This window comes from Maylandia zebra, linkage group LG23, assembly GCF_041146795.1.
Source record: "Maylandia zebra isolate NMK-2024a linkage group LG23, Mzebra_GT3a, whole genome shotgun sequence".
NCBI lineage: Eukaryota > Metazoa > Chordata > Actinopteri > Cichliformes > Cichlidae > Maylandia > Maylandia zebra.
The window spans coordinates 621,337-647,370 of record NC_135188.1 but is presented as its reverse complement, the minus strand read 5'-3'; the positions used below and the strand labels follow the sequence as shown (position 1 = coordinate 647,370).

Sequence of the window (26,034 nt, the reverse complement as noted above, 5' to 3'; positions counted from 1 at the left end):
ATAAAACGCTTTTACAACTTGACACGTTGTGATTATTTTTGTGCGCAAGAAATCTGGATTTAATTTGGTCTTATGTGTTAACAATCATCATTTAAATATATGAATCAATATTCCACACATCACTGGTTTTACTCAGGAGTTGTTTTTTTAGCTTTTCTGTTCGACTCTGTTAAATTCTATTAAATGAATTACCTTTATGTGCTACGGATTCAAACGTGCTCTATAAACAGGATTTGAAAAGCACTTTAGAAACAAAGATGATTTCTGTGCTCTGAATTCTACTTTAGTCTGTATTTACAATCAACGCCCGACAAAGCACATGGAGCAGGTGGAAGACGCACCTCTTTGACGTGCCGTTTGAGGTGCATGTAAACGCTCTGTCCTGTTTTGCGATAATGTCGCTCCACATGTTCTCGACCGAAGCCCAGGAATGTGTTCATACACACATACAGGCCTCCCTCAGACTCCTGCGGAGCAAAACAAACAATAACAATGAGAAAGCACAACTGGCACAACAACAACTGGCACACTATGAGCACATTTGAAATATTTCTTACCGTGGGAACAATTTCAGGATCTTCTATTTTGCCCAGTTTGCCAAACTCATCACGGTAACATCAAACACAGAGATGTGATTCTGACACTTTCCAAACTCTTTCTCGCTCAAAGAATTATTATTTGCACCAAAAACTTTCCACCTTTCAGCATTTGTGCTGCTGACAAGCATTAGTTTTAATGCAAATGCCTCCTCTGACAGGTCATTTAAGCCAAGGAAAGTAATTGATTATTGTCTCATATCAGGCTTCATACGAGCAACATGATACAACAATTTTATGCTGTTGTTTCTGAAACTGAAAAGCATCCCATTACAGGCAGACTATTTCATTAACAACATGTCTGAGCTCTTGGGAGAATGATTTTTACCTTTAGTAACAGCCCATAAGCTGAGACTGACTTGTGTCATGTCTTTGAGAGAAGAACACAATTCTTTGGTCATCTTGTTATTATCAAAAAATGTCCACATGAACAGTGACAGACACCTAAACATGCTTTCAAATCTACAATAATCAACCTTTTCCTTTCCTTGACAGTTCACTTCACATGGGAAAACAACACACTTGGAAAATACACCTTCAAAGTTAACCTAAATCTGCGACTGATAAACCTTTAAGTGGCCCAGAGTGACATATGAGCCTCAACAGTGCAAGGGTAAAAATAACCCAGTCCTCAGGCCAACATGACAAACTCCAGACAGCTGAGTCACCTTTAAAAACGGGTTCAGTCGAGAAAGCGAGATTTCATTGGGGCAAAGAAATGTTATTTATATCTGTCACAGGTAGGAAGGGTACCTGTGACAGATACAAAAATGCAGGGTTCAGTTCACGTACAGGAAGAACTGAATCATCAGCGCATGAAACCCCTTAAAGGTTCAAATAAAGTAAAGCAGCAGCTGTGTTCATGATGTCCCTGCTGTCCTATTCACAGAAGAAAAGTAAAATGACAAAAATAAAGCAGAATAAGCATTTTCATATAGCAGAAGCATTAAATCTTTCACTTTTTGACTCATTATAGTCACAGTGTTGCAGAGACACCATGTGACCCCATAAAAGCTACTAAAAACCAAAACAACACCATTAGGGTCTTTAAACGTGTACAAATCCTGTTTGAGAACAGAAACATCACCGTGGACACAGTTCCAGCCAAGCACCACTGACGCACTTTAGGCCATTTTCAGACAAATTACAGACTATAAAAGGCCAAGAGTGGAGCAGTGAACTCAGTGTGCTGCTGCTGGAGGGGGAGCCCAGCTTCAGGCAGGTGTAGGTGTGTGGCTCCGTTTATTGGTCTAACTGGCCTGCGTGTGGACCTCCAGTAGTAGTGGGGTGGTGTGAAGTGGACACAAAGGAAACCCCTTTCATCTCTTTCGCCTGAGACGTAAACACCCTTTAATTGTCTTTTCCCCTCTCAAGCTCGCGGGGACGGTGACCATGGAAACACGCTCATTTACAGCAGATTCACGTGCGCCGCTGAGCTCGTGCAAAACAAGCTGTCAGCTCGCCTGCGACGCACTTTCTCTCCCCAAACAAGCCGCTCGTGTCGCACCGTGTGTGTGTGTGTGTGTGTGGAAGGGGGCGACAGGCACACTTACGGGAGAGTCGAAAGAAAAGGCGCACTCGCTCTTGAACACCCGGTCTCCTGTTCTGGGGACCCTGATGGTGGGCATGTATGGGACCAGCAGCTCTCCGAGGTCTGCAGCCATCTTCGCATTCCTGCTTCTCGCACCACAGTGCTGCGGAGCCTCCGGGGCAGCGCCTGTCACAGGAGAGGATGCTATTTTTAAAGCACTCCGTCTCTACATTCCTCCGACCAGGGGGATGTGACGCTGAAAAACATAAAAATAAAATGACCGAGGGGTGGAGGCAGGCAGGCTGCTGCACGGTGCGGCGCAAAGCTAATGTTGTTCTTTTGTGTTTCTATTCTTTTTCCTGTCTCCCATCACACAAAAAAAGAAAAATCTCGGACCTGCGCAGAAATTACATTGCTGCTGTTGGCTGTGGTGACGCCGCTGTGCTGCTCCTGCTCACGGGGATGTTTTACGAGAAGGCCCCTCCCGCCTCTGAGGATGATTCATAAAGCCGCCCACATTTACTACAGCATGTTTCCAGCTTCCAGGATTCAGGAAGTGCGTGATTATGGAGGACACTTTGATTTTTAGTAGCTGCTGCTGATCCTTTATCAATCTGCAGTCGGTTTGTTTAAAAAAGAGAGAGAGCAGGAAATGTCATTGCTCTGCAGGATTTTGCGAATATAATAAGTAAATAAACAAAAAATATACTGCAGATGGCAGATTTTTATTTTTAATATGTGATTTTAAGTCCACTTGTGCTGCGTGTGTCTAAAGAAGCCCTTTGTCCGCATGACCAGGCTAGTCTTGTCTGCAGAGCTCTGCCACCCGGTGGACGCTCGTGTTCATCGCAAGAAAATAAACTATAAACCAACAGGAGACCAACCTTCCTCAGAGATCTGGAAGAATTTACAGTACAAATAAATGTAAGGTGCAATTTGTTTTTAATTGCACTTGGCTGAAGCTTTCTCAGCCCTGGCTAAGCATTTGGATATATCTTGATCTTTGTCAACAGGCCAAGTATATCCTGGACAGGTTGTCAGCTCGATGCCGGGCTGATACAGAGACGGACAACCATAGGAGACTTTTAGAGTCACTAATTAACCCCACTAACTGCACGCGACAGAGAAAATTCAAACTCCTTCATGGAAAAAAAAAAAAGTAATTATAGATATTATGCACATTTGATTTACTCTTCAACTTGAACTTTATTGGATGATTTCAGCTCAGAAGTATTCACACAAACTGAAGACAGGGGGTCTCAGTGGGTTTCCTGCTCTGACACAAGCTGCCAGTCCCCGATCATCTGTAACTCTGGAATATCATCACGGTAAAGGTGTTTGCTGCATGAACTGAATTAACACGCTAAAACATGAATATCAGAGTTCGATAGATACTTTATTCACGCAATAAGGGAAAAAATGTACAAACAGTGAGATTGATGTACAGATGACAGAAACATCTGGATTAATGGTCAGGCGATGACTTGGGGCTGTTGTCAATTAGCTCCTTGTTAAGGGTCGGCACTTGAAACCAGGGGCCGTCTCCTTGCTGCCTCATATGGCGACGCACCTCCAGCTGCGTCAGTCTGTGACAACAAAATCATGAATAAAAAGAGGCGGAGAATGTAACACCATGCTTTAGAAATGAGCAACCGGTTAAGTATGGAAGACTAATAATGTACGATGCTCGTAAAATAACAAAGAACTACATTTGTCACAGCTGCAGCACACACACTTAAATTGATTCCTCAAGATTTACCAATCTTATTAAATTTACCAATTTCAATAACCAATCTGCATATTTTTCAGAGAGCGTGTTCTGAAAAAGCCAAAGATGGTTCCCTCATAGGCTCGCCTGCACCTGTTTTCTTTTGGAGAGAGAAGAAAAACAAAAAACTGAGGTTTTCCACATCAGTGGAAGAATGCTATTATCAAGGAATGCAGCTGCTCTGCACGCCCTTTCAGGATCCCTCCCTGCACCAGAACTGCATCATGTTCTGGTGCTTTCCATGACTGGACACACTTAAGAACGGCTGCCGCTTTAGCGTTTGTAGTGAGTTTTCCATGACGGTGGTAGCAAACTGCTGTTTCCCATTTGTGCTGTAAAGCACATTTGTAAACCTCTGTGACAGTTAAAAACTCTCTCTTGGATGCTTCCCTCTGTAAAACTCAATATCAAGACACTGTTGGTTACACTACATAAACAGCTAAACACCAGCTGTAGCACATCAGTGTATCGTGTGGTGTATATGAGCCAAGCAGACACGTCTTCTAAAAGCATTTAAATTCATGTGTTTGTGTTGATGGTGAAGCGCACGAAGCACACTGGCAGTAACACCCACCTCATGTCTGCTTTTTCCTTTTCAATCTGGATCGCAGCCATCATCTTTTCGTAGTCCTTCACTGGGGAATCATAGATGTTCCGTGTGATCCACCTGGTGATGGGGTGCTGAAACAACAGCGCACAAGGATTTTGTGCAAACATAGGACTGTCCCTTTAGTGCAGGCATGTGACATACATTTGTTGCAGTTCAGTGTTATTGTGGTTACAGAGGAGCTTTGGTCAAGTAAACTTTCTTGAGGGGACATTTTTTATCCTGTTTTAATTCTTAAGCTCAAGATCCGCCTCACCAACAGCTTAAGGTCATAAGGAGCATTTACCAGGCTCTGCCCATGAAAACTCAGAAACCATACACTTTTTTTACAAAGATTATTTTCCTTTGGAGATGCTTTCATGTTGACTGTGGCTGGTGCTGCTGTGCGTTCGTGTCGTCTGGATCGGCTTTGGTGAATGTTTTGGGTTTGGTGTTGACATCTGTCCAGCCTCGCTTGTGGAATATTCCACTCTCACCCAAGGTGGAAGCGTGCCACTTGTGGCTAGGGAAGATTGAGTGCTTTAATGAACTTTGATTCACTGCTTGATCAAAGCTTGTGCGCCAAAACACACTGGAGGGTTTTTTTTTATAGGAATAAAAGCATTTTTAAGAAATAGAGTGCCACTGAGTCCTTTGAAGACTTTGCTTAAAAATCATACCCAGTTTAAAATTAGTTGCTTTCTCCTTATCAGAAGCCTCCTTAGACAGGAGACTAGCATGGCTGCTATTTTTAACTCCTTTCCTGGAAGTCCCGGTCTGTTCCATTGCACTTGTGCATCTGCAGCACATGATGGATCTCCTCCAGTGTGTCACTGCAATAATACTTCAACTCTAACTTCATTTTTGGGAAAAGGACAAAGAGCCAGAATCTAGAAAGTGCAAGGCAGTCGTCAGTGTGTGGACACAGACTGGTACGTGCTACGTACAGACTGCTTGCTCCAAGTCCAGAGATTATACTCTCACCATCTACAAGTCCGCTATGGCCTGCTTGAGTCCCAGTGATGGGACACTGGGCCATGTTGCCACTGTGTGCACCTATGTGTCTATGGAACTGTGCAGGCTGCACTACCGCACCCCCACACCCTCAGAGATGCAGGATTTTGAACTGAGCACTGATAACAAGCCGGACGGTCCCTCTCCTCTTTAGTCTGAAGGATGCTGTGTTCATGTTTTCCAAAAAACTTTGATTTGTCTGACCACAGGACTGTTTCCCCACTTGGCTCCAGTCCATTTTAAACGAGCTTTGTCCTGGATCATGTTCACATACGCCTTGTCTTTACATTATGATGCTTTGACATGCATTTGTTGATGACACGGTGACAGAATTATGACGGTTTATCTCTGACAGGAGCAAACAGGAGGGACACAAAGTAAGGAAGCAGCCCAGGGCAGACGCACACCCAGGCTACTGCAGCCCTTTGGCATACAGGTCGTTTGCACAACCAGGTCAGCTATGCCAGGGCTCCATGTCTGGTTTGAATGCAGAGCAGCCTGAGGGCCTGGAACTGAAGGGCAGCCAATATTGATTTTCTCCTTGTCCCTTTGCCCCAAAAGGAGGTTTCTCCAGAATCTCCAGCTGTGCTGATATTATTTACTGTGAATGATGAGATATTCAGTCTTCTTTGTGGTGAGAAACATTCAGTTTTGTGCAGTTTAGTGAGCTTCTGCTCATCGACACGTCTGAAACTCTGCCTCTCTAACATCATCTTTTTACACACAATCATGTTACTGACCTATTATCAGTTAACTTCATTAGATGTGAATTTCCCCCCAGTTATTTCTTTTTAGTACTGCTTACTTTTCAAGCTTTTTTTTTTTGGCCTCCATCCCATCAGTTTTTTGTTAAACCACGTAGCTCTAATCAAATTCAAAACGATCAAATGTTTTCAAATAATGTTTTCAAATAATTTTGGCCTGTTATAGGATACCTGTCAAAAAATAAAGATGCTGCATTGCACATAATGATGAGCCAGCTCTGCCTCACCGACATAACAGACATTTAATCGAGCAACATAATGACGTGCAAAGCACGCTGTTTCAGTCGAGGCTTCTTTTAACTCTACACTGAACGGGGCCCTCGGAGAGACTTTTACCTGAGGGACCCGTCGTAGCACCTGGGTTTGAAAATGTAACACAACAGTCCCATAAAACACTCACTGGAGGAAAACATGATGTTGGGGGGGGGTTAACAATGAATATGCACATATTATGATTACACTTCAAAATAAAATCCGTGAGCATATCCTTCCCTTAATACGAGTTTGAAGCAATGACAGAAAGAAGCACCACAAACAACCAAAGAGACAAAGGGACGCACCTTGTAGTACTCCCAGTGCTCGGGCTCGTAGCCTTCAGGAATTTCAGCCAGCTCTGCCTCACCTACACGACAGACATTTAATCGAGCAACAGAGATATTCATTCCATACGTATTTGAGTAAGTCCTGGAAAATATTAGAAGCCGATTAGAATACACAATAAAACACTTATGCTTACTCACCGATGAAGATATTCACCCCCGTGACGACGATAGCCACTGGAACACCAGTCAGCAAGATGTAAAATTGCTGAGGGAAAAAATGAGAAGAAAATCAAATATATGGCAAATTCAGTTGTTGATGCGTGCAAGTCACCATCCAAAATTAACCAAGTAAGAAATATCTCTTACTTTTTAACTCAGCGAACTGACTTTTTTATTTTTTTAAACCAGCTTAAACAGTATCATGTTGGCCATTTTAGTTTTGATGTATGCACTGCTCTCTGCTGCTGGTGCCTTTGAGCAAGGTGAGTAACACAAATGTGGAAGCTTGTTTTTTGGCTGAGTGTAAGAACATGAACACAAACATTCTTTAAAATAAGAGAGAAAACATGGTTACCATTTAGAAACCTGCACTGTGGGTGAATAATAAACTTCCAACAGTACGTCTGAGCAGTCAAGGAAAATATGTTGAGGGAAAACTTCCTTTGTTACATTTCAATAACAAGATTTTGTTTTGTTCTTTCAAAGGGTGAACACAAACATTATATTATAATGATACAGCAAAGTTAACAGAGAGCACTTCTGCAGTGTATGTACGTGAGCTTGGTGGATGTGATGGTGCTCTGCACTTACCAATAGGCGCAGAAATCTCCTGTCATAGTAGTCAGAGGGTTTGATGACAAACAGTCTCTTTCCGTGACCCCAACGGACCGCAACTGCAAAACAGGGCACAGTTACTATCATGATGCCTGTGATTGGTTATAGTGAGCACGCACGCTGCCTCTTCAGTTGCATGGAGGCTCTGTCCAGTGTACCAAGTATCTCTATAATGTATTACAAATGCAAAGTCTATGACCTACCACTACATCATGATTAGGTGGGTGGAGCTTGTATTTTGTGTTGTTTTTCTAGCAGGCTTAGATGTTTTACATGGTTGACACGTTTGCCCCATCTCCCTTGTTGAAGAGACGTTGTTTCTAATGGTGGCTGCCCGATTGAGTTTAGTGCTATAATTACATATTCATATAATTGGACTACAAAAACTCAGATTATGATTACGTTTCACTTCAACAATAAATAATCCCAGATTATTTTTGCAATAATGGCAGTCATCCATTACTGCGGACATCTTCTTAGTAATAATCTTTGGTTTGACCATATGGGCAAAAATCAAGAATGACCATCACTGCAGCTCTTCAAATGTGTATTCGTGTGGCTGTTCCCTTTAGAGGTTGCCACAGCAGATCGTCTCCCTCCTTCACTACATCCACAAATCTTCTCAGCGGCCTTCCCTTTTATCTGCCTTTGCAAAACAAATCCACTACCTCTCCTCTGTAATTGTCCAAACCATCTCAGCCTTGCTTCTCTAACTTTGTCTCCAAAGCGCTCAGCCTGAGCTCATGTGCTCATTTCTAACCTTGTCCATCATGGTCACTCCCAATGAAAGTCTGAGCATCTTTAACTGTGCCACCTGCAAATCTGCCTTCTGTCTTTTTGTCCATACATAATAGCAGACCTCACTACAGCCTTGTAAACATTTATTTTCGCTCTTGCAAAGTATTGCATGAACTGTTTAAAACAGGGGTAGGGAACTCCAGGCCTCGAGAACCGGTGTCCGGCAGGTTTTAGATGTGTCCTTGAGCCAACAAAGCTGATTTAAAGGGCTAAATTAGCTCCTCAACATGTCTTGAAGTTCTGCAGAGGCCTGGTAATGAACTAATCATTTGATTCAAGTGTGGTGACCCAGGGTGAGATCTAAAACCTGCAGGACACCAGCTCTCGAGGACTGACGGTCCCTACCCCTGGTTTAAAGGGTGTCCCACTGAGTCAGGTGGCTTTACTGAAACCTTATAATTTAAGGATATTAAAGAACATGTCGCTATTAAAAACATGGTGAAACACCTTTAGATAAAACTGCAGACCATAGCACTGCATGCAACAAGCAGATTTATGTTAAGCGTTGACACAGAGATGACAAACTATCATTCAAACCCTGTAACCCAACTAATGTTTACTAAATACGCACCGCTTACTGCAATGAAAAGGCAGAGGTTGAAACTGGAGGATAAACAGTGGCGTATATAAACAGTACATATGTATACGGAGCTATAATAAAGTCACTGTCTTCCTTTATTGACACCAGGACACACGTTAACAGCTAGCTCATGTTAGCAAGCTAACAAGGTCATGAGAAAAGACAAGCAGCCTTCCGGTCAGTCGTCTCATTTTTTAAACGACTGGGGTGTGTCTTACCTTTATCTGTGCGGGGGATTGCTCGAGTGAGTAAATTAGCCGCAGTATTTCCAGATTTCAGAGGACTCAGTCTGGCTGCAAAAGCAGCAACAGACCTGAGAACGCTCGTGCCCACCATCGTTACTTTGGGAGGACGGCCCAGCAACACGAACTGTGATTGGCCGTTAAGCGAATAAGCGAATCATATTTGATAAGAGCACAGGTGTAATTTATTTTCAACTGAAATGTTATACGGGGTTTTATTATTAAATTAATATTATAATAATGTATTTAGCACCATAAAATTATTTAAAAATATATCTTTCTTCTTTTTTCTTTCTTTTTCTTTTTAAGAAAAAGAGACAAAATGCATTCTGGGTAATATGGGAAGCGCTACATCAAAAATGGCGGCGTCCTCATCCGCAGGACGCGTTTTGACTCTTTGCAAGCAGTTTCAAAATGTCTTTAGGATATCCTCAGCGACAAACGCGCGACAGGGCGCTGTTAGTTCGGCCAAATGCCAGACTTCTCTTCTCAGGTAAGAGATCAGTTTAATGCATTCCCCAAAACGGAACAATAATGTGGGTTAACAACGACACATTCAAAGCTGTCGGTCAACAGCTCAGCAGTCCCTGTTTGCGCAAAGATGCCAGTGATTGTTTACAGCAAAGTCAAAGAGACAGGTTTTCTTTATTACGGTGAGGTAGAAACCCCGAGTTCCCATGTTGATGTACTCAGTGGACATTTATGGTTTTATGGCTGTATTTAAGACTGAAGTGAGATTTTGACTGCTGTGATCGTGGGGTCTCCATTATGTCCCATCAATACACAGCTGTTAACTATACGTGTGAAAAGTAAGTCACAGCCTAAAGACCAACTGACAGGTCAGTGATGTTTTAGGACAGAAGAGGCTCCAAAGAACTTCAAATGATCCAAAGTCTTATTTGACGTTAAAGAGCTTAACACCAAAAATATCTGCCTGGGATTAAACCAGAAAGTGCTGAAATGTAACACTTAAATTTCAAGATGGAATTCCCTGAATTCAGTTTTTGTTGTTTGGGGGTTTTTTTAATTGCGGAAAAATAATTTACCTGCTTCGGCATTTGTTATCAGGCTTACTGTGTGCACTTTCTTCATGTTCAACAGGGAGAAGTCTCCCATTGTCACCCCATCCTGGAGCAATCCCATCAGCTCTCCAGGTCAGTATCGAGCTCTGCACACAACCATCAGCAGGAGAGGACTAGAGGAGTTCTTTGATTCACCTGAGAACTGGGGAGAGGCCAATGTGAAGTCAGGTAAAATATTACAGCACGCAAAGAGAACATTGTCTGCAGGTTTGATTGTAGTTTGAATCAACCTGAATATGTTCATTTTATTTGCACCTGAATGTAGATCAGTGTAAACACAATCTGCTAAACACTATTTATCAGCACAATTTGTTAAAAAGTATAGTAAATACTGTTTAACAAATTGTTTGTGGTCAGATGTGTGAGTTTAGAGTGACATAACTTCTTGCACTATTAGGCGCACCGTGGACTGCCAAACAACTGAGAACAAAGAGCAACGAGGACTTGCACAAACTCTGGTGAGCTGTGTGGAAATGAAGCGTCTCAGTGGAAACATTTAAAACATTTAGCGGCGTGTAACCCTCTGATTGTGTCTCAGGTATGTCCTGCTGAAAGAAAAGAACATGCTGCTCACACTTGAACAGGAAGCAAAAAGGCAGAGGGTCCAGATGCCAAGTCCAGAAAGACTAAGAAAGGTTCGTCTCATGCTGAGCTGATAGCTGACACGATGTAGGTGCCAATGATTATATGAAGCTTTCTCCCCTCCCAGGTTGAGCGGTCCATGATCAGGCTAGAGACGGTGGCGAAGGAGAGAGAGAGTGCACTGCGTCTGCTGCAAACAGGACAAGAGAAAGGCCGACCAGGAGCCTGGAGGAGGAACATATTTGGATATGTGTACTGGTGAGGGCAGTCTTGCATATCAGACCTACATGGGAAAAAGATATGTCATACCTTTATCATATGGTGATGGGGAAACGGCCTGTTTGCAGGACATAGTAGGTCCATATAAACACATGTGGTCCAAGCTTTGTTACACATATTTCATTCTCAGATTGAGCCTGAAAAATATTATCAGTGTTTTCTTGGATTGAAAAATAAAATAAAGAGTATTTACCAAGAAACCAGTTTAAGCTGCTTTCAGCTCTGCGATATGCTGCTTGATCCTGCTGGAAGCAGTCATCAGAAGATCAGCATATTGTTGTTATAAAGGGATGAAATGATCAACAACTATACTCAGCTAGGCTGTGGCATTTAAATAGCCCCCACACATCATACCACCACCACCATCAGCCTGAACTGTTGATCCGAGGCAGGATGGATCCAGGATTTCATGTTGTTTATACCAAATTTGGACTATTGTCTGAATGTTGCAGCAGAAATGAAATCTCATCAGACCAAACAATCTTTTTCCAATCTTCTGTTGCCCGGTGCTGGTGAGCCCTTGTGAATTGTAGCCTCAGTTTCCTGTCTGACAGGAGCGGCAATCCATGCGGTCTGCTGCTGCTGTGGCCCACCTGATCCTAGGTTTGACATATTGCGTGTTCAGATATGCTCTTCTGTATGCCTTGGTTCTAACATGTGGTGATTTGAGTTACTGTTTCCTTCCTATTGGCTTGAAACAGCCTATCAGTTCTCCCCTGAAACCACCAGGCTATTGTTTGGACAGAGAACTGCCACTCATTGGACAAATTTTCAGCAGTTTTGAACTACTTGGAGCAGCCAATCTGGCACTAACAACCACGTCACGTTCATCTTAACCTTGCCGCAATGCGATTGGCTTAAAGCGCTTCGAGTGCTCAGAGTAGAAAAGCACCACGTAAGCACCCGTCCATAGTTGTGGTAATGAGCAGCTGAACCGATTCATCCTTGGCAAAGCTAATTTGAGACTTTTATTGGACGCCCTGTAATCTCATTGATTTATTTCCTCCACAGGTATCGATTCAAAGAGTATGCTATTCCCTGGTACATGAACAGACGATACAAGCGCAAGAGGTTCTACACACCCAAGTTTGTTGAACCACATATAAGGTAAGACCAGTGTATGCAATATCATGTACATTTTTAAGTACGTGATACTTTTCTTACAAAGGATTTTACTTCCTTTCTCCTTCAGGCTGCGTATTGAGAATTACCTTCGGGAAAGGGCAAGGAATGAAAACTTAAAGAAGAGACGTCTCACCAAGTTACAGGAGAGGTTCCCCCAGATTAAAGCTCCTGCATCCTGAAAATGTGGATCTGACTAGTGTGAATCAGCTCATCAAATAGCCATGGATGGACTGAAACTGTTGTATGACCACCTTTCATGTGATCTCAAAGATAAATTATGTAAGATGGCTCTAAAGTGTGCCGCTCTCTCTATTTGACCCCGACTCCGGTGTTCTTTACGCTCCTGTATGAAAACCCTCAGAACTTAAGTAACCAGTGGGCTATTGAGACTACAGCACTCAGTTAATCATTAAAAAAAAAACAACTTTATTTGTAAAAGACCACATGAAGCCAATGACAAGCAAGACTGAAAATTAAATACAGATTTGAGTTAATACCAGTAAGCACAGGTAGGAACGGACTGGCCTTTACCTGTGACGACTTGACCTGCTACATAGGAAGAAAAAAAAGGTTCATGAACCTTTTTTTTCTTCCTGAACGAGACGATATTCACGTCAAACTAACAGGTTGTTTTTCCAAATACATCCTAATCATCCCAAGTTTACCATATCAGCATTCTGCACAAATCATTTTGGCTTCTGTACTCTGTCGTTTTGATCAGAAACTTGACTTTTTGATTCGAGGTTCCCACCAACAACTTACAGATAAGGCAACCGGCCGACTTTCAGGGAGCTCTCAGAGGAGCTGAAATTGCAGATGTTTGTTTTCTACAAATCCCAGACAGGTGTATGGACAAACTCTGTTTTAAAAACAAGTCGTACAAAAATAAAACAGCGAGGTGTTCCTGAGTCTGGGTCAGAGGGGGGAACCATTCACGACGTTGAGCTTGCAGTGAAAAAGACGATGAGGATCGGGGGTCAAATCAAGGGCACTTCCTGTCCACGCACTGCTTTCCTCCCTCCTCATACTCCTGTTTGGAGATCCACATCTGCTGGAAGGTTCCCTGGAGGATGCAAGAAAAATGTTTAAAAGACTCTGAAAACACTTTAGTGCCTTTAATGTGGTACAGACATGAAGTCATTTTGTGTGTCCTTACCAGAGATGCCAGGATGGAGCCTCCTATCCAGGCGCTGAACCGGCGCTCCACTGTAGTGCTGTTTGCTATCAGCTTCAACCTCATACTCTGCAAAAGCACGCGATTAAAGATCTCTCAAAAAATGATGAACAAAATGTAGCAAATTTAAAATGGAAAGACAAACATTGCAGTACATCACTGACTAAAGCTAAAGATGGTACTGATAAAAACATATTTAGTGACATGCTGGCACTGGCTGATACTCACCGGAGGGGTTTTCTGGGAGAGTTCTCTGTTCAGTCGGTCAGTGAAGCCCTGAATGAGCGTGTTTCCACCAGTCACCACCACACTGCCATACAGACCCTTGGATAACAGTCACAGGTCAGTAAGTGGGGTTGTAGGGTTTAGGCACAGATACGAAGCACAAAAACTACTCAGATTACATAAAACGGTGTTTCTGAAAAGAAAATCCAGTTGAACGAGGTGCTTACAGGCCGGATGTCGATGTCGCACATTCCCACACTTGTTGTCACGACGTGGCCAACTCCTAGCATGGTGTTCCCAGACAGTCCCTAAAAGCGATCAAACACAAATGTTACATTCATAAATAAAAACATTTGACCACCTCAGAGCAATATACATTTAATCACCAGCGCCGTTCATTCATCCGGGACCTGCTGAGTAAAACTCACCTTAGCATTGGAGGGGTCAAACAGCCCCTCTGGGATCTTCAGCCTCTCTGCTCCAAAGTCACAGTTGTAGCCATTGGGCAGCTCATAGTGCACTGTGGGCATCTGGGCAGCAACCCTGATGAACAAAAGAAAAGGGGGGGAAAGTACTGAAATGTATCATATCGATCTATGTGTGAGTAAACATCTCTGGTTCTAATGTGACTCTTTTTCTAGTACAGCGTTAGAGTGAATCTGTTAAACTGAAGTACAGGATCAAACCACTCTCACTGTTCATCATATGGAGAGTCTGACACCTGCAGCACTGATGCCTGGAAGTCCTGGATTACACACTGGAAGAAAAAGACACACTTTCATTACCAAACATGTAATTATTATTACTGTGCTGCCGAGTTTGCTGCTTACATTACACATGTAGTTGTGCCAAGAGCGGGTGACTTGAGGTAGTTTCTCCTTTTTCTTCCAACTGGCTTGGGCTCCCTCCCGCACTGGATCCTGTATGGACAAACCCCCCCACTGTGGTTAGACTCATGGCAATAAGGGCTTGAACCCAGTAATGTGGCAATGATGTGTAGAAAAGCCAGGCGTGGTAAATGTTGAGCAAAGTTAATCATTTAACATTCATCAAATGAAACAATCACTCCCACAGATCGTACCTTCGATGCAATCATGTAGGGAGGGATTATCTCCACATTTAGCTCCTGAAACAGCTCCCTGCACTGCATGCTCATGAAGTCTCCAGCCAGGGGCGACTTGACGATGCCTGTTGAGAGTGAAAGAGTAACGCAACTTCAATGACACGGTAACTTTGTAGGCACCGTAACACATATCATTTAAAAGCACTCAAAGACCGTAATGTGACTTCAGTAACACCCCATTTATCATTTTCTACAAAGACTGCACAGTAACAGTGACCCTGAATGGATCACTCCCATTCCTGCTGGATTTTGTCCTCAGCATAATTAATAAATCTGGTCTTATTAACTAATGAATAAAACCTGACTTTGCTTTTCTATTTGTCAGATATCCTGTTCTTCATTTATCTTTAGAAAGACAGTAAACAAAAAAGGCCACAGAAAATTTTTGTGGATGTAGTGAAAGAGGACACGCAGAGTGCTGCTGTGACAGAAAACAATGCTGCTTAGGAAAACGTTAGATGGACACACGATCCGCTGCAGCAATCCCTGAAGGAAGGAGCCCAAAGGAGGAGGAGGGCAAGTACTTGACCAATCAGAAACGTTCACAGTAAATCCTGCTCCCAGTCTCACGATACCTTTGCAAAATAATCTCCCACAGTTCAAAAACATGCATGTTATGTTAACGGTCCATCCATCAGCCCTGCGACAGGCTGGTAACTTGTCCAAGGTGTACCCGCCTCCTGCGTTACGGCAGCTGGGATTGGCTCATCACAGCAAGCTGAGCTCTTCTGGTCAAACTGCAGTCCCTTTATGATTTTATGATGTGTATGTTACAATAGCTTCTCACCTTGCTGCAGAACATAGCCGTCGTGCACTGGAATTGCAGTAGTGTGTGTTGCACCACTGTCTAGAACCAGGCCTGTAGACCGCCCATTGGCAAAGCTTGTATGTTTAAAGTTAAAGAAATATGTGGTTTAAAGTCCAGCAGATGGCATGAAATTTCATCAGAGCTGTCTGTGATGATTAACTGAACGCACTGCTTTAGTGTCCGTCCTGGATGACGTGAAACAGTAAAGGATACGCAGAGAGCACGGCTGACTTGCAAAGGAAGAAGGCAGGAATGTTGTAATGCTCAAACATCAGCTCTGTTAGTTTCTCTCTCTTTGCTCGTGTGTTCCACTGCAAACACAGAACAGAAGTTAGCCCACTTACAACAAATCACTGCCAGATACACACAGATACCTGCAGATGGTGATGAGGGCAAGGACAGGAAACACACTCTTCACATGGCGCTGAGCTCAAATAGCTCAGATGTTAACATCAATGTGTCACATATTTATTTTTAAACAGAGCAGCAAATCAAACCGATTAATTTTTTGAGACTCAAAAGTTAACTCACCGACGCCTCTGACATGAGCACGGGGTGCAGGCTGGGTTCAGACTTGAAGTGCATCTTGTACGTGTGATCCAGAATAGCCTGGAAACTGTCCCAGTCCTCAACTAGAGGCAGAGTTAAGAGAAAACAAATGAAGGGCCTGGTAACTGCCAAACACCTCTGAAATCTTTTTTTATGTCACCGTACCTACATTAAAACATATGACAAAGCAATCACTTGTGCATAGAATAAGGTAGCCAAAACCATTTACATTTCATATGAAGAGCTGCAGCTTTTTGTTAACATTTACTAGTTTAAATTAAAAGACGTGAATATCAATCGTGGCTCAAGAGTTGGCAGTTCGTCTTGTAATCGGGCAGTCTCGGTCGTTGTGTCCTTGGGCAAGACACTTCACCCGTTGCCTGGTCAGAGGGGCTGGTGGCGCCAGTGTCCGGCAGCCTCGCCTCTGTCAGTGCGCCCCAGGGTGCCTGTGCCATCACCAGTGTGTGAATGTGTGTGTGAATGGGTGGATGACTGGGTGTAGTGTGAAGCGCTTTGGGGTCCATAGGGACTAAGTAAAGCACTATACAAATACAGACCATTTACCATAAGCAAATAACAGCAACGTTGTCATGCTAAGGCTTTGCAGTCTCTGTGGATACAGACCTCAAAAAGCCCCTTCATCAACACTATCATGTGTGTTGGGTCAGATGGTGGAGAAATTGGAGCAATTATAATTTTTTTTAGATAATAATTTGAGCACCAGGCACCATTTTTCCAGGTTAGCCCTCTAAGGGAGACTCTGGTCCCACTGTGCTCTTCTGCTGCAATTAAGATTTGTGTCACACTCATCTCTAAATAGCCTGAGAAACTCCAGTGGACCAGATTCTGATGAGCATCAGCAGCTAGGTCAGTGCACTGGGGCACTTGCCATCACTAATACTTTGGGTAAATGCTTTAAAAAGTGTCAACACCATCAGTGGACTGCAATCACTTAATACTTTAACTGGCAAAAGCCATTTATTATCTGTGAATCAAGCCACTACAAACAAACATGGCCATTACAATTTTTAGTTGTCCAACAGTCCAAAACCCAAATATAGAAGCAAACTGCTGCGATGTTAGAGCCTGAAATGGCTTAGTTAAATGAATTATATGAAAAAAAACTAACAGTAACTTTATGTCACTTCTGATACTAATAAATGTTCAAGTAAGTAAATCTGAAAACTAAGTAAAGGGCATTTAGGGCAAATGAATAATTGTTTCACCCAAAGAACAATCAAAAGATCAGTCGATGACGTGAACAACCATAAACTGCAAATATCTGAAATTTCTAATAAGGAAAGAAAACTGTTCAGCTGACCAGAACATAAAAACGAACCTCTAAAGCTTAGTCCGCTCCAGCATACAAACACCATCGCAGAAGAGCCAAATCACCAATTTAGTCTTTTTTAAACCAGTTTAGTTCATTTACAGCCCTGCTGCTCACTGGGGAACCAGACCAACAGCAGCAGCAACAGCCCTGGTTGGTGACCGTTAAACTGAAATCCAAAGTTTTTCAAAATAAGCCCAAACACAGTTTGGGTTATTCCGCACATGCCCCGTTATGACACAGACACTGCAGTAAACCACAGATTGCAGAGGGCTTGGCTTCCATCAGGAGAACACTGCACACCACAGCTGATGCTGATGAGCTGCCTTGAGCTTCAAATAATCTCATTAATATTCATGATGCGCTCCAGTCATATATATATACGTCAGCCAGGGTTTAACGAGCTCGCCAATGAAGTCGTTGTCAGACCAAAACAGACTAATTATGGATTTGGATCAAGCAGGCCAGATTATACACATTCACATTTGCATCAGAGATCAAAACCTGTTCCGTGTTTTCCAACAGCTCTTCTTCCCATTTATTTAAATCCTTTTTTACAACATACATATGAAAAGATCAAGGCCAGTCTTTTATGTACAGGTGAAAAAAGTCCTATTCTCCAATCACTTGGACTAAACGCTTACTCATGCCATTCTTGAGCGGAGACATGACCTCCATGTTCTCTCTGGGTACCCTCAGCTGATTGGTATCAATATAGTAGGTGGTGCCGCTCTGCTTGCCCTTGTCACCATCAGTCTCCATGGGTGTGCTGCCATCCTCTCGGTCAAGAGTCACACCTATTACTGTGGGAAAGTCCGCCTGAGATGGGACAAAAGAAACAAAACACACCAAATTACAGGTTAAGGCTGTTTGCAAGAGCCTGATTTCGGACCAGCATAACAACAGAAATTCACAAAAACTCCTTTCACAAAGTTAGTCATCCTCCTTTGCAGTGAGTGAATGAATTGACATTTTTGTGGAACACTGAGGTGCCATAATGTGATGCAATCCCTCCTGAATTATGAAGACAAACAGTTGGGAAATTTTCAAAAGTACCTGATTTGAATCTGGCTGTTTTTGACCAGTTTATTATGCAAAAACTGTATTTACAGTGTCTAGCTAAATGCTGAGAGGATTTTCAGAAGAAGAGGGTTATGTCAAAAGCAGAAAGAAAAAACATCTTTTAAATGGTAGAATTTGTGCTTGCATATAATCTGCTGCTAGGCGATTAGTGTCCATCTGTAATGTCTTACATTTATTCACACAAGATTCATTTTATCCCTCAGGACTTGCACGTAAACCAGAGGAAACAGAAAAAGGAAGTATTCTGGAATAATCTGAACTCAATTTATGCCTCCTGCCTCCAAGGTGACTCCAACCCTGATTTCTCATCATTGCCGTTCCCCCAGAGGGATGTTGAAGATGCACAGAGGAAGAAAAGACACGTTGTTAATAAGGTCATTCGAGTGAGCCACTTACCTTGGGACAGTCTTCTCCTGCGTAGCCAGCTCTTACAGAATAAGAGCCAATGTCAAACACCAATGCTCCCACCTCATCTGCAGAAATAAGGGAAGGGCTGCGATTGAACATTTTTCGAATGAAGTTATGCACAAAATATGGGGGAACATTTTATTCCTGTAATTTGTACACAATGCGGGCAAAAGTATTGGGCTACACATCTTAATCTTTGAGTTCATGCATTTTCACTGCCACAGGTTTATAACATCAAGCTCCCAGCCATGCAGCCTTCATAAAATCTGTAAAAAAAAACATGGGTCTTTGTAAAGAACTTATTGATAAATTAGACAGCAAATTATTTGAGACGTTCAACAATCTCTCCCAGAGTGATTGCAGTCAATGCACATCAGACTGCAACTGTTTGCAGAAAGGTTGCCACCAACAAGGTGAGATGTGCCTCCTTATTGATAGTATTCCCAGAATATTTTAATTTATTTAATAAAAGATTTATATTTAGTGTCACTGGATCGATACAATATCCCCACGCAAAACATCGCAATACTATGCTGTATCAATCTTAAATAATCATTAACCTCCTAAGACCCGAACTCTTCCACGGCATGCATTTTTGATTTCTCTTTGATATTTGGGCTGATTGGGATCCAATGAATGTAAAAAATATATATAAATTACTAGAATTTTTTTTTACCTGATTTTTTGTTTCTAAGAAAAATGAGAACCATATATGAGGATATTTGTTTAAAATTTCGACAGAACAGTAGCAGTATAATGTCCTCATGAGTGGATTTCAGGCCCTTGTAGAGCAAAATTGAGTATTTTGGTCTAAATAACCCAAAATGTGATGTCTTCATATGTGGACGCCAGGTCCTAAGAGGTTAAATACATTGAAGCTATCTATAAAGTGAGGTATCAAATACAAATTATATTACTTATATGTGTATATGCGTGCATGTGCGTTGTTTGTTGTTGTTTCTGTTCTTTTCTCCTCCCTCACCCAGGCAGCTGTCCCCACCTGTATGAAGACTGCCACCATCATCCCAGTCCCCAAGAGCTCTGCTGTGACAGCCAGTAGCCATCATGCCGATCGTCACGAAATGCTTTGAGAGGCTGATTATGGCCCACATCAAAGCCACCATCAGAGTCACTTCAGACCCACACCAGTACGCCTACCGGAAGAATCGATCCACAGAAGATGCCATCTCTTCTGTGGTTCACACCACCCTCACCCACCTGGAGCAGAAGAATTCCTACGTCTGTTTGCTCTTCATGGACTTCTTCTCCGCTTGCAATACAATTATCCCGCAGACACTTGTTGACAAATTACTGACCCTGGGACTGAGCTCCTCTCTTTGTAACTGGGTCCTGGACTTCCTGACCAACAGACCGCAGTCTGTGAGGATCCACAACGTCTCCTCATCTTCCAGAGTCCTCAGCACTGGCTCCCCTCAGGGCTGTGTGCTAAGTCCCCTCCTGTTCACGCTGCTTACATATGACTGCTCACCCATCCATCCAAGCTGTGTTATTATAAAGTTTGAGGACGACACAGCTGTGGCTGGTTGCATCACAAACAATGATGAGACCAGTTACAGGAAGGAGGTGGAACACTTGGAGGACTTTTGCAGGAAAAACAATCTCTGCTTAAATGAGAAGAAGACGAAGGAGATGGTTGTGGATTTCAGGAGGGGAAGACACACACCCCTGCACGTTGGAGGATCTGCAGTCGAAGTAGTACCCAGCTACAAGTACCTGGGTACATACCTGGATAGCAACCTCACCTTGAAAAAAAACACTTCCAGCCTGATCAGGAAGGCTCACCAGAGCCTCTACTTCCTGAGGAGGTTGAAGCGTGCGGGAATGGAGAGCTCAGTCCTCATCTCCTTCTACAGATGTGCGGTGGAAAATGTTCTGTGCTCTGGCATCAACGTGTGGCACAGAAACTGCACTGTGGCAGAGAGGAAAGCTCTACAGAGGGTGGTGAAGGCTGCACAGAGAGTTGTCGGAGGCAGCCTCCCAACCGTCACAGACATATACACCTCCAGATGAATGAAGGACCCCACTCACCCAGCACATACATTCTTTGTCCCCTCAGGCAGGAGGCTGAGGAGCATTAAATACAAAACCAGCAGACTGAGAAACAGCTTCATTCCAGAAGCTGGGAAACTTCTCCATGCATAATGGACAAGAACTGTTATTGTAGCACCTTAACCACTACTGACACTGTCACTTTATCAATGCTGGTCATCATGCCCTTTGCTGCTAAAGTATTTATTTACACCTATATTTATACCCACACTCTATACTGGTACTCAGCTTGTTGCACTCTACTTATAATATTATTTATTGTATTGTCTTATTAGCTCCTTGAATCCTTTCTAAGCATCTTACTATAAGCCGCATGCGTCACTAATGAAAAGGTCTATTCGGTACCTACACGTTTATAACAACTGACACCGGCTACCCGGAGGAACTATGAAGTTATTCTCTGTAAAACACAGGAACGACAGGATGGGTCATCAGTATGTCTTTGCAGGGTCTTTGTATTGGGTTTATCGCGATGAGAGCCTCGGTATCGTCATAACTACCGTTATTTTTACCGTTACATAACATAAACGGTATTTGTTCGTGAGCTCGGCAAGCCCATTTTCATTCATTTCCTTGCTAGCTAGACGACACCGGCTGAGTGACTTGTATAACACTTCACGTCTGCACGACTAAGCACCTGTGATATCTATATATTTGAACAGCCCTAAACACATGAGAATTAAAATGGACACAAGACTATATCGCTGACCAACTACGAAGCAGAACTTTAGCATAGCTAGCATAACGAGCTAACTAGCTACAAAGCTGGCTAGCTCCAACCAGGGACAACGTGGACGACAGTTGTGTATAAAATCAGCATATTATCATACTCACCACCACCGTACACTCCACCACTCATCCTCTAAGTTATAACGACAGTAACTTTAACAATATATGTTATTACAGGAGAAACACAACCACAAAGCGATTAATCACAACAAAGGAAATCTGCTAGCATGCATCAGTCCAACAAAGCGGGCTCCACAGTGCTTCGAGACAGCTGTCCAATCAGAGAGCAGCAATTCTCAGTACTTCCGTTTCCACGGTGATAGTCGGAAGTGACTGCGAGTACTTCCATGCTTTGGAGTGGACGTGGCCCTGAGGATTTCATATCGACGTGAGTTAAAACTCGTCATAAGTGTCTCAAATGTAACTTTAAAGATTAAAAATCGATGCACGGATCGTGCACGTGCAGACTTGATGAGTACACGCTGGTGTTGGTGAATGAAAAGTGGAGGACCTTGAGTCACGGTCACGGTCAGACTCAAAACATTGACTGTTCTAAGCGAGCATGTCCACGCTGAAAAAGCAGCAGCGCTGTTGTACGGACACGCTTATATTAGAAAATCGGAAATGCAATCCTTAGATTACACGTTATGCGTCATCATTGTCCAGCTTTTGCAGCTCAATCCAAGTTTTCCAGCCTCGTGTTTGTCCGGTGTTGGGTTAATTGCGCAAGCGCACGGTGGAAATGGTTAAGGAACTTGCTGGACAGTAGCAGAGTAGCCTCAGGAAAGGTGTTTATATAACTGTGCCTCTTCTCGATTTCTAATTACTAAAATACACTTTTTATGTAATATGTAGGTTCATACATGTCGCAATAGTGATGTTTACCATGTTATTAATTCAAAGTTAATATGAATATATCTTTGAAAGTTTTATCTTTTTATGGATTACTTATGAGGCCCAGTTGGCTCTTGTTTGTTAACAACCTGCAATATTAGACCAAGACAGTAACACTGGTTGTGCGATAAAAAGCATGTATTTTTGTTATTGATTAATTTAAATCAATTTGCTTTTTTTTTTTTCCATCCATAAAACATCAGAAAATTGGAGATAGCTCTGTTGTTTCAAGGTGGTATCATCAAAATGTTCCTTTGGCTAATAATGACACATCAATAAGATTATGTTTACTTTTTAAAGAGTATGAAACTTAGCATTTGTTAATTTTTTTTGCCTTAATGTTAGCTATAGGTTCATTGGTTGATTTATAGATTAATTAATGAGTTGAATTAGTTGTAGTAACAAAGTCAACACAGTCCGGTGGGTTACACATTCACCTAACAGAGTCTCTCTGAGACTTCGTCAGAAAGGCCACTCTTTACAAAAATCCGACAGCCAGCACTGCCTGCTGTGGTGACCCTTTGTGAATACAGGGAGCAGCTGAAGGTCGCTTCGTTAATAATAACGTCTTGCATTACAAGACCTACATTATGTTCACATTTTTATTTTTGTGGAAAGTTATGAAAAATAGCTCATTTTATTAGATCTAAATATTTAAAGCCAAATGTTAAATGTTGCAGTGAAGCTGGCGGCTCATCACCCTGTAGGGGAAAAATATCAAACCTTTTTGGGTCTTTTCAGCCTTTCAAATGTAGTTTAGGTTTTTTGCTGCCTTTATATAACTTTAAGCTCCATTGTTGTATGGAGGATTTAAGACATCTCTTTTAGGTCTAGAATGTAGTTTTCATTCCTTTTTTCACTTTAAAGCTGAAATGTCAATAATTATTTCTGAATTCTCTTTAGTGCAAAATAAATTTTTAACTTTGCTTCCTTCCAGCATTCATGCAGCGCTGCACCACACTGACCCTTGCTCGGCACAGCAGGCTCCTCTTAAGAAGTAAATTTGCACTTGCCCAGTGCCAGCAGTCAGCAGCTATGTCAAGTCTCCTGATCAACCAGCCCAAATACGCGTGGCTCAAAGAGCTGGGTTTGTCTGAGGACAACCCAGGTGTTTACAACGGTAGCTGGGGAGGTAGTGGGGAGGTTATCACGTCATACTGCCCTGCCAACAATGAGCCGATTGCCAGAGTTACCCAGGCTACTTTGGCGGAGTATGAAGAGACTGTTCAGAAGACGAAGGAGGCTTGGAAGTTGTGGGCAGACATTCCCGCTCCTAAAAGAGCGGAGATTGTGAGACAGATTGGGGATGCATTGAGAAAAAAGATTAAAGTACTTGGAAGTCTGGTGTCACTGGAAATGGGCAAAATCTATGTTGAGGGAGTTGGTGAAGTTCAGGAGTACGTTGACGTCTGTGATTATGCAGTTGGTCTGTCTAGAATGATCGGCGGGCCCATCCTGCCTTCAGAGAGACCGGGTCACGCCCTCATTGAACAGTGGAACCCAGTCGGCCTGGTCGGCATTATCACCGCCTTCAACTTCCCCGTAGCTGTCTACGGCTGGAACAACGCCATCGCTCTGACCTGCGGCAACGTCTGCCTCTGGAAAGGAGCTCCGACCACTCCTCTCACAAGTGTTGCAGTTACCAAGATCGTGGCTGAGGTGCTGGAGCAGAACAATCTCCCTGGCTCAATCTGCTCCATGACCTGTGGCGGAGCAGATATCGGCACGGCCATGGCAAAGGATGAGCGTGTGGATCTGTTGTCCTTTACTGGCAGCACTTATGTTGGCAAGATGGTGGCCATGATGGTGCAAGAAAGGTTTGGGCGCAAGCTGCTGGAGCTCGGTGGCAACAACGCCATTATCGTGTTTGAAGATGCTGACCTGAATCTCGTGGTGCCCTCTGCCGTCTTCGCTTCCGTCGGAACCGCTGGCCAGCGCTGCACCACAACCAGGAGGTTGATGCTGCACGAGAGCGTTCATGACACAGTGGTTGAAAGCCTCGCCAAGGCCTATAAACAAGTCCGCATCGGAGACCCCTGGGACCCCAGCACCCTCTATGGTCCCCTGCACACCAAGCAAGCTGTCGAGCAGTACCTGGCTGCCATCGAGCAGGCAAAGCAGCAGGGCGGCACTGTGGTGTGTGGAGGAAAGGTGATGGACCGTCCTGGAAATTATGTGGAGCCCGCCATCATTACAGGACTGGCTCATGATGCCTCTATTGTCCACACCGAAACCTTTGTCCCCATCCTGTATGTCCTGAAGTTCAAGACAGAGGAGGAGGCATTTGCCTGGAACAATGAGGTGAAGCAGGGTCTGTCCAGCAGCATCTTTACCAAAGATCTAGGCCGGGTTTTCCGTTGGCTTGGCCCCAGAGGGTCAGATTGTGGCATCGTAAATGTCAACATTCCCACGAGCGGAGCAGAGATCGGAGGAGCTTTTGGTGGGGAGAAACATACAGGCGGTGGAAGAGAGTCAGGCAGTGATTCATGGAAGCAGTACATGAGGCGCTCGACATGCACAATCAATTACAGCAAGGATCTTCCTCTGGCCCAGGGAATCAAGTTTGAGTGAGCCAGCCGGCTTTAAGCGTCGATGAGCCCCGAGGACAACACTAAATAGTTTGAATGGCCAAGTGAAATGCATGGTAATGCATTTGCATTCAGAAAGGTCAGCTTGTGTTTAGATCTGTCTCAGTCACATAGGATAAGTGTATCTGTATGAATGTAGTTTAAAAATATTCTGGATTTAAAACAGTTTCAGGAGTTTTTGTTCAAGGTTAAATTTTCCCCCAAATGTGTGCACCTTTCTACAAGCACTTAATGAAGTTTGGCTAATCGATCAATTACAATCGTTACATTTTGGAAGAAAAACTAGACAAAGTTGTAAATGTGTCGATCGTTGCAGTTCACCATTAACAGAAATGTTGCGTAGTCAACACTGGCTGTTTTGCACCCAGTTAACACATGAATATACTGTAATTTCTATAATACACAGTATTTTCCAGGCAACCAAACAACAATAAAAGGCAATGGGTTGACATGTGTACTGTCTGTGGATATTTCGTATTTTAATGCTTTCACTGAGAGAACCCAAGTGCAATAGTCAAATCCCAGTAAAATTTGGATCATGAACATATATCTTCTTCTTTAAACAAATAATGTGTGCTGTAATAATTTCCATGTTCGACATGCACTGACAAGGAAGTTACTCCCGTGACTTGGGCCTGTCCTGGAACACAGACGCTCAGTTAGATTTGGATGGGGGGTTAGAGGCCAGGTCAGTGCCTTTTTGGCTCTTTGGTTTATAATAAACAACCAT

The 26,034-nt window shown here is 43.1% G+C and overlaps 5 protein-coding genes across 9 annotated transcripts in view; 2 read left to right on the top strand and 3 right to left on the bottom strand.

Moving 5' to 3' along the window:
- usp13 (ubiquitin specific peptidase 13) overlaps positions 1-2,622 on the bottom strand; it is a 33,684-nt gene extending 31,062 nt beyond the window's left edge. For 2 of the 4 annotated variants that reach the window (XM_012924399.4, XM_012924400.4), the window contains exons 1-2: positions 2,150-2,601; positions 342-467 (exon numbers count right to left, since the gene is read on the bottom strand). In XM_012924399.4, the coding sequence (XP_012779853.1) occupies positions 342-467; positions 2,150-2,260 (237 nt within the window). In that variant the 5' untranslated portion in view covers positions 2,261-2,601. Of the gene's footprint in view, positions 1-341; positions 468-2,149 lie in introns of all 4 variants that reach the window. The other 2 variants (XM_012924396.4, XM_076880672.1) reach the window with 2 other exon arrangements.
- An 882-nt stretch (positions 2,623-3,504) lies between these two features.
- On the bottom strand, positions 3,505-9,392 carry ndufb5 (NADH:ubiquinone oxidoreductase subunit B5). The gene is made up of 6 exons (XM_004570231.4): positions 9,232-9,392; positions 7,612-7,694; positions 7,000-7,066; positions 6,820-6,881; positions 4,470-4,576; positions 3,505-3,713 (listed from the first exon to the last, which is right to left on the bottom strand). Exons 1-6 carry the CDS (start codon positions 9,347-9,349, stop codon positions 3,593-3,595), a joined length of 558 nt encoding a protein of 185 aa, XP_004570288.1. The 5' UTR covers positions 9,350-9,392; the 3' UTR covers positions 3,505-3,592.
- Positions 9,393-9,514: 122 nt separating this feature from the next.
- mrpl47 (mitochondrial ribosomal protein L47) lies at positions 9,515-12,612 on the top strand. The gene is made up of 7 exons (XM_004570232.2): positions 9,515-9,748; positions 10,357-10,505; positions 10,735-10,795; positions 10,876-10,972; positions 11,047-11,177; positions 12,210-12,305; positions 12,391-12,612. Exons 1-7 carry the CDS (start codon positions 9,594-9,596, stop codon positions 12,500-12,502), a joined length of 801 nt encoding a protein of 266 aa, XP_004570289.2. The 5' UTR covers positions 9,515-9,593; the 3' UTR covers positions 12,503-12,612.
- Positions 12,613-12,735: 123 nt separating this feature from the next.
- Positions 12,736-22,069, bottom strand: actl6a (actin-like 6A). 2 transcript variants are annotated; one of them, XM_004570236.4, is made up of 14 exons: positions 21,928-22,069; positions 19,012-19,088; positions 18,177-18,351; positions 16,185-16,285; positions 15,867-15,964; positions 15,633-15,727; positions 14,804-14,910; positions 14,553-14,642; positions 14,418-14,479; positions 14,151-14,265; positions 13,950-14,030; positions 13,726-13,821; positions 13,480-13,566; positions 12,736-13,386 (listed from the first exon to the last, which is right to left on the bottom strand). In XM_004570236.4, the coding sequence occupies exons 1-14, from the start codon at positions 21,950-21,952 to the stop codon at positions 13,306-13,308; spliced, it is 1,290 nt and encodes a 429-aa protein (XP_004570293.1). In that variant the 5' UTR covers positions 21,953-22,069; the 3' UTR covers positions 12,736-13,305. The 2 variants fall into 2 exon arrangements, with proteins under 2 accessions (XP_004570293.1, XP_012779855.1); XM_012924401.4 differs by lacking the exons at positions 18,177-18,351; positions 19,012-19,088; positions 21,928-22,069 and adding an exon at positions 17,542-17,807.
- A 13-nt stretch (positions 22,070-22,082) lies between these two features.
- On the top strand, positions 22,083-25,759 carry aldh7a1 (aldehyde dehydrogenase 7 family, member A1). Its single transcript, XM_004570233.5, has 2 exons — positions 22,083-22,210; positions 23,654-25,759. Exon 2 carries the CDS (start codon positions 23,659-23,661, stop codon positions 25,285-25,287), a length of 1,629 nt encoding a protein of 542 aa, XP_004570290.1. The 5' UTR covers positions 22,083-22,210; positions 23,654-23,658; the 3' UTR covers positions 25,288-25,759.
- Positions 25,760-26,034: the final 275 nt, after the last annotated feature.

Coding starts and splice junctions, on each gene's coding strand:
- aldh7a1 (XM_004570233.5), top strand. CDS start 23,659: ATGCAGCGCTGCACCACACTGACCCTTGCTCGGCACAGCAGGCTCCTC.
- actl6a (XM_004570236.4), bottom strand. CDS start 21,952: ATGAGTGGTGGAGTGTACGGTGGTG. Junction 18,352..19,011: donor CAGGAGAAGACTGTCCCAAG/GTAAGTGGCTCA, acceptor GTCCCATCTCAG/GCGGACTTTCCCACAGTAAT. Junction 14,031..14,150: donor TTGACCCCTCCAATGCTAAG/GTGAGTTTTACT, acceptor GATCGCTTTTAG/GGACTGTCTGGGAACACCAT.
- ndufb5 (XM_004570231.4), bottom strand. CDS start 9,349: ATGGTGGGCACGAGCGTTCTCAGGTCTGTTGCTGCTTTTGCAGCCAGA. Junction 7,695..9,231: donor AATCCCCCGCACAGATAAAG/GTAAGACACACC, acceptor CCTGTTTTGCAG/TTGCGGTCCGTTGGGGTCAC. Junction 3,714..4,469: donor AAGGAAAAAGCAGACATGAG/GTGGGTGTTACT, acceptor TTGTTGTCACAG/ACTGACGCAGCTGGAGGTGC.
- mrpl47 (XM_004570232.2), top strand. CDS start 9,594: ATGGGAAGCGCTACATCAAAAATGGCGGCGTCCTCATCCGCAGGACGC. Junction 10,973..11,046: donor GTCCAGAAAGACTAAGAAAG/GTTCGTCTCATG, acceptor CTCCCCTCCCAG/GTTGAGCGGTCCATGATCAG. Junction 12,306..12,390: donor TTTGTTGAACCACATATAAG/GTAAGACCAGTG, acceptor TTTCTCCTTCAG/GCTGCGTATTGAGAATTACC.